Source organism: Athene cunicularia (assembly GCF_003259725.1).
Source record: "Athene cunicularia isolate RWA chromosome 22 unlocalized genomic scaffold, athCun1 chr22_part1, whole genome shotgun sequence".
Classification (NCBI taxonomy): Eukaryota; Metazoa; Chordata; class Aves; order Strigiformes; family Strigidae; genus Athene; species Athene cunicularia.
This window is the reverse complement of record NW_020799128.1, coordinates 313,197-319,196: the sequence shown is the minus strand read 5'-3', so window position 1 is coordinate 319,196 and position 6,000 is coordinate 313,197. Positions and strand designations below refer to the sequence as shown.

Below are 6,000 nucleotides of genomic sequence, written 5' to 3'. Positions count from 1 at the left end.
ATAGGACAGGTTTAAACTGACAGAGGGAGATTTAGATCCGATCTGAGGCAGAAATTCTCCCCTGTGAGGGGGGTGAGGCCCTGGCACAGGCTGCCCAGAGCAGCTGTGGCTGCCCCCTCCCTGGCAGGGTTCAAGGCCGGGTTGGACGGGGCTTTGGGCAGCCTGGGCTGGGGGAAGGTGGCCCTGCCCGGGGCAGGGGGGGGACTGGATGGGCTTTAAGGTTCCTTCCAACCCAAACCAGTCTGGGATTCTGCGAAATCTGGTGATGCTTTTACGTATTCATCCAGAGCTCGCTGTTCAAACTTCACTTGCAAATAGATAAACTGTATATTCCCTGGTGCAGGGAGAGACAGAGACCCCACGAATCGGGGAGGGATGAGAGGAGAAGGTTATTTCCTTTGCTGGACACATCCTGCATGTGCACAACCTGTAACGTACACAAAATCTCTAAGTCGGCTTCCTGCCGTACTACGAACATACAGCCTGAGTTTAGGTGTACACTGCCCAGGGGCAATGGGCTGGGCTCTTTAAGGAACGGAGCTCCAGAGGGCAGCTCAGAGCAGGGGCTTCGTGGAGATATTCTGGATCTGCCTTCTGTCAAAGCCAGGCTTTCTGCAGAGCAGCTCAATCCGAACCCCCAGTCTCAACCGTTATAGTGTTTCTTCTTACTTTTAGTGGTGTATGCTCGTGCTTTCTACTTCTTTCGTCCCCCAAATGCATCTTTAAAAAGGACTTAAATATATTTCTTTTACTTACCTCATGCACACATTATTGAACATGAAACACTTCATGAATAAATTACTGTTTTACAATTGGCAACAGACTTTGTTATTTAATAATTCAACGGAGCTTGATAATGAGTACCTAGCCTCAGACCATAGGTCATTCACACTAACACTGCTTAGGCAGTAACGTTCTATTAAACTTCAGCATTCTATTTGCTAATTGGAATTCCCTAATTTGCTGAAAAAAATATTATAAGAAGTATGCAGCTGCTGTGGTGAAGTAATCTGTCTGAATGCTTGTGGACCGGAATACCAAATGGAAGCTTCCAGCAGCTGCAGAATTTCACTCCCCTTCTTCTCTTTGTTTCTAAGAGGGCCCAGGTGACCCGCAGGGCCTCTCCTGGCTCTTTAGTGCCAAGCAAAAAGCTGGCAATTGAGCCTGGCAAAAAGCTGAATTAGTCCCAGGTAGTGCTAGATTCAGTTCTGTCCTGTTAGAGATAGGGATGTGTTGCATTTTTTCATTTGGCATGTCAACACATATTAGCAAGAGATCTTCCCAGGAGCTTGTGTGAAGCCGGAGCATAATTGGAGCCCCACAGAGTACAACAGGAGACTGATTTGGGAATCTGAGCTTGGTCGTTAAGTGTGTGCTGCGAAAGACAACGGGATGCTTCCTCACCAAGCGTGAGCACGTGCTTCAAATACTTCTCTGCATGGACGCCAAGGCAAGCTGGCTTGAGGCCGGCAGTTAGTTACCAAGTAAACCAGAACTGTTGTGGTTCTCCCTGTAAAAATAAGGCTGTGGAGTCAGTTCTGCCATTTACGCTCTTGGAGAGGTTTATAGGCACTCAGCTGGGAGATTGCATCACCACTCTTGCATGTTATTTTGCTTTCCTGAGGAGCCAGTCCGCAGTGAATGAAGTGCACCTACAGCCCACCCAAGTCTGTGCAGTCCTCAGGGAAATAAGAGAACAGATTGGATGAAATCTTCTACAATGAATATGTTGAAGACCTTTTTGAATGTATTTTTGTAATGAGGAAGGGACATAAAGGAAATACTTTGCAATAGTTACTGCTGCCTGATTTTCACTTTGCTAGGCTGGGTACTTGGAGCATGGGAGACATTATTATTCTAAATCAAAATAAATATTGCAGTTGGCACTGTAAAAAGCCATTAAGGCCAGCTTTTTGTAGTCATGTAACTGGATTGGACTGGAACGGAGCTCTGCATCATCTAATTGAGACACCTGCTATTCCACACCCCCCCATCTGAGCTGGCTTACAGCATGAATGTTTGCAAATGACTGAACAGAAGTTATGAATTTCAATCTTAATCATGTAAGGTTTTACTTGATTTTTTAAAAAATGCAAGCACTGATTGTGTTTTTCATGCATTTGTTCTCCAACCCTACTTGTTCTCCAGACTACTTCTCTTTCACTTCATTGTTGAAAAGAAATGAGGAGAAGAATATTTAAATGTGTTTAACATAGAAGAATATTTAATATTTAAATGTTTGGAGATACTGAGGGAGAGGGGAACAGAATCTAAGGGGGAATTGGGAAAAATGCAAAACAATTCTCTTCTTAAAGGAGACATTTTTCAGTGGAAAGAAAAAATTACTTGGAAAGACATCAACTCTTAGTTGTGCTCATTAGCCCGGGCAGTCACTTTGGGAGAAAAATGTTGTATCTTCAGAGAAGCAGAACCTGGAATGAGTAAAGGGTGGGTAGCAGGGGATGGATGGGTGGATGGAGGGATGACTACAGATAGATACTTTGGAAGAGTGTTCTTTTACAGTAGTCTCTATTTTTTGTGTATTTTCCTTATTCTGTCTTTCTAATTCTTCTCATGCTTCTCAGTTCTGTTCTCAACTGTTGCTTTTTTTTTCCCCCACTTCACAGTTCCTGTATAACCCTGTTCCTGCAAATCTTCTTTCTCCTCACTTGTCAGGCTGCCAGCAGCTCAGACGGTCCTGGTTCCTTCAGTCCCTTGGTACTCTTTTAGTCTCTACCAACCTTACTTCTGAGTAACTTTTGTTTAAAGGTTTTAAAAAATAAATCATGGCTCTGTACCTTCTGCAATTAGGTATTTGAGGCAGAGTGCCATGATTGTGGAGAAAAAATAGATTATCTTTTTCTGACAGAATTTATTGTATTGGTTGCTGTTCTTTCCTTACAGATGTTTCAATTTAAAGTTGGGAAAATAATTTTCATGTTGGATTTGAGTCATGATGCTTGGCTGACATTTTCTTGCCTCTTGGAGCTGACCTAAATTTTGATCAGTTACCTCGTCTAGGGGCTGCTCAGCCCAGTGCTGAACACCCACAGCTCTAGGTCGCTGCTGCTGGGCTCACAGGGGCTCACAGGCACTGTCACAAGTTTGCTGACTCTGTGCAGTGAAGCATTTGACTTGGTCTTCAGAGCAGGGGAAAGGCTGCTGCATGCAAATAACTACTTGAGCAGTTTTAGGGCTGTATGGGAATAAACAGTCTCCAACTCTATCACGGCCCTTGTGCCTTGCACGCAGTCTGCCGAGCCTGAGGCTGAAGCGTTTGTGTAAATCACTGTCTACACGTAAAGTGGTCAAAGGCAGTGCCAACCCTTACAACAGCATACTGCTGAATTAAAATTTGGATTAAGAACAATTGTCTGTACATCTCGATTTGAAATCACAGTGCAACTTTGAGGATGCTCTCATAGATCAGACTAAAAACTTAAGAACTTGGAACCCCTGTGCTGGGACTTGAGAAGTGCCTCTATAGATATTCCTAGGGTGCACGCAGAGATAAACAGCTTCACTTAAACTTGCTATGTTTTACTTGGAGTTTTGGGCTCCAGAATAATTTTGGAGAGAGGGCTGTGACTGCCTCGCTTAACCCTTCAGAGCACGCCTGAGTTGTTACGGATCGCAGTCTGCACGACGAGTGGCACCAGGGGCAAAGGCAAGTTTGTGCTGAGATACTGGGGAGCACCAGCATGCGTTGCCTTCCTCTGGAGCGATCACTTGCTGTGACACCGGCTGGTTGGCTTGAAGTGAGAAGCCAGGACAGCATAATTGTGACATGAATGCAAAGTGCAATGTTGAGTTAAGCATTTACATGAGAACAAGTGCACTCTCTCATGCTTTCAGATTTGTGTTGCTATAGAAACTGGTCTGAGATACCTCATGACATTTTTGTTCTGTCATTTAGATTTTGAAGAAATCCTGTATAGAAATTCTGGCAGCAGAGCCTTCCAGTATATGTGCAGGGGGTAAGTATAAATTGAGGCCCTAGCTGTTCATGTTGCCTAAAATACATCTTCCTGTCCATTGCTAACTGCTGGAGAATACAAAAGGAACTCATTAACTGGACCCAAAATTTTTGCTTTTTTGGTGAATTTCTTTTTCATCTTACAGTAGCTTGCTTATTTCCCATTTCTGCCAAATGATGTCAAATGGGATTTTCTTACAGAAAATGCTTGAATTTGACAGTTTTGCCTGTTTTTCAGTCAAACCCGTCTGTCTTACTAAGTCTCTGCCAAACTTAAAATACCAAATTGGAAAATAAGACTTTGTGATTCGATTTAGAGTTTTGCAAATTCATCATCTTGGAGGACTGCTGGTGGAAGTGCTGCTTAAGAAACTAGCAAGAAAGCTGCACTTTTATGTAAAGGCTTCTAATATTCTTTGAACATTTCTGAGGCATTTAGGGTTGATATAGTGACCAAGGACTAGAATTTAAGCATCGTTCAGCTGACTTGTGTGACTTGTACTTGTCCCCTCTTTGTTTCCCTGTTCTAATTTGATTGTGCTGTGTACACTGTGGCTTTGAAGTCCTGGCAAGCATTTCTGTGTTCAGCAGCACCCAACCTTTTTCAAAGAAAGCTTGAGAACCATTTTAGCCCCTTCCATCTGCTTCCTGTGAATTCTTCACATTTTATTAAGCGTATCCTGTTTGTTAAATGTGTAGCAACTCATTAAGTAGAGAGGTTGGGAGCAGAGCTGAAGTTGGCAGAGAAGGATGAGTCCCTCATAAGTTCTGCATCTTTGTTTTTCTTAAATCAGTAGTCCACCAAAGAAAGCCGATCATTACTTGTTTTCACTTCCAAAGCAACCGCTTTAATCATCCTTCCGGTGTCTCCTGTTACTGGAGCGACTGCCTGTGTACATCAACATATACAGGGAGTCATAGTTTCCTAGCAGATGCAAGACACCAGGCTAAATGCCCAATAAGTACCAGGCATCCGTTTTGCATTCTGTGCCTGCCATTACAGTAGTTTTGGTTTTCTGAAGCCAGGATGGCACAGTTGACATGAATTCTAGTACTTAGTCATATATTTCCCATTTTGTCTGGCATTGGAATAGTTTCTTTGATTAAAAAAAAAAGTCTCCAGAAAAGGGTTCTGTCTACCTAAGCATGGTAGATGACTCTTGTCTTGAGAGGCTCTGATATAGTGCAGGGATGTTCTATAAATACTTGGGAAAGGAAATGAAATTGTGTTAAATATTCAGACCCACTTTACACTTTTACAGATTTTTAAATATATATAAATATTTACATACTTATACAAGTGATAAACAACGATGCTTATGTAATGTCATAAGGCAGAAGATGACTTATAACTATCATTGAACACTTTCTAATATACTTGCCAGTTGCTTATACACCTCATCACTCCCGTTCATTGTGTCTTAATGAGAATGTAGGGGTAAGGCACAGCTGAACCCCGCAGAGCCGGCTGAGAGGCAGTGTAGAGGGGTTTTATAGAAACCATTCACGTTGGAATTTGTTCAGTGCCTCACAAGAGGAGTAATGTTAACCATGAAAAATGCCAAGTTATTTAGACTCTCAAATCAAGGCCTCATCTCCAACTTTGGGCAAATACTCCTTTGCGCTCAAACTGCAGCTGATTCCATCACCTGGGACTTTTGAGACTAATGAAAATACCATTGAATATGAGATTATGTGCGTTAGTGTCTTTTTGAAATAAATTTTTGCAGTTATAGCTCTGATACCATGTGTCGTCTTGTTTCTCTGCACATCTTTGAAGAGTGTAGTGGTTTGTTGGTTTTTTTTTTAAGGAGAGAACATGAGGGCTCTGTGTGACCTGAGACCACTCTTGCACCGCAGACTGGTCCCAGACACTTCAGCAGCAACACATCAGTCTAAAATGCCAGTTTCTTGATGATTCGGTTTTGCACCAGTACAGACGTGCACACTGTATCTGTGCGTTTCAGCCTCAAGCAGAGGCAGGATCCCTGACATCATTGATATGCTGTTCCTTGACTGTACTT

The 6,000-nt window shown here is 42.8% G+C and overlaps 1 protein-coding gene across 1 annotated transcript in view; it reads left to right on the top strand.

The window, feature by feature from the left end:
• ANTXR1 (ANTXR cell adhesion molecule 1) overlaps positions 1-6,000 on the top strand; it is a 105,397-nt gene that overhangs the window by 20,108 nt on the left and 79,289 nt on the right. The window contains exon 9 of the mRNA XM_026863116.1: positions 3,917-3,977. Coding sequence (XP_026718917.1) covers positions 3,917-3,977 — 61 coding nt within the window. The remainder of the gene's footprint in view (positions 1-3,916; positions 3,978-6,000) is intronic.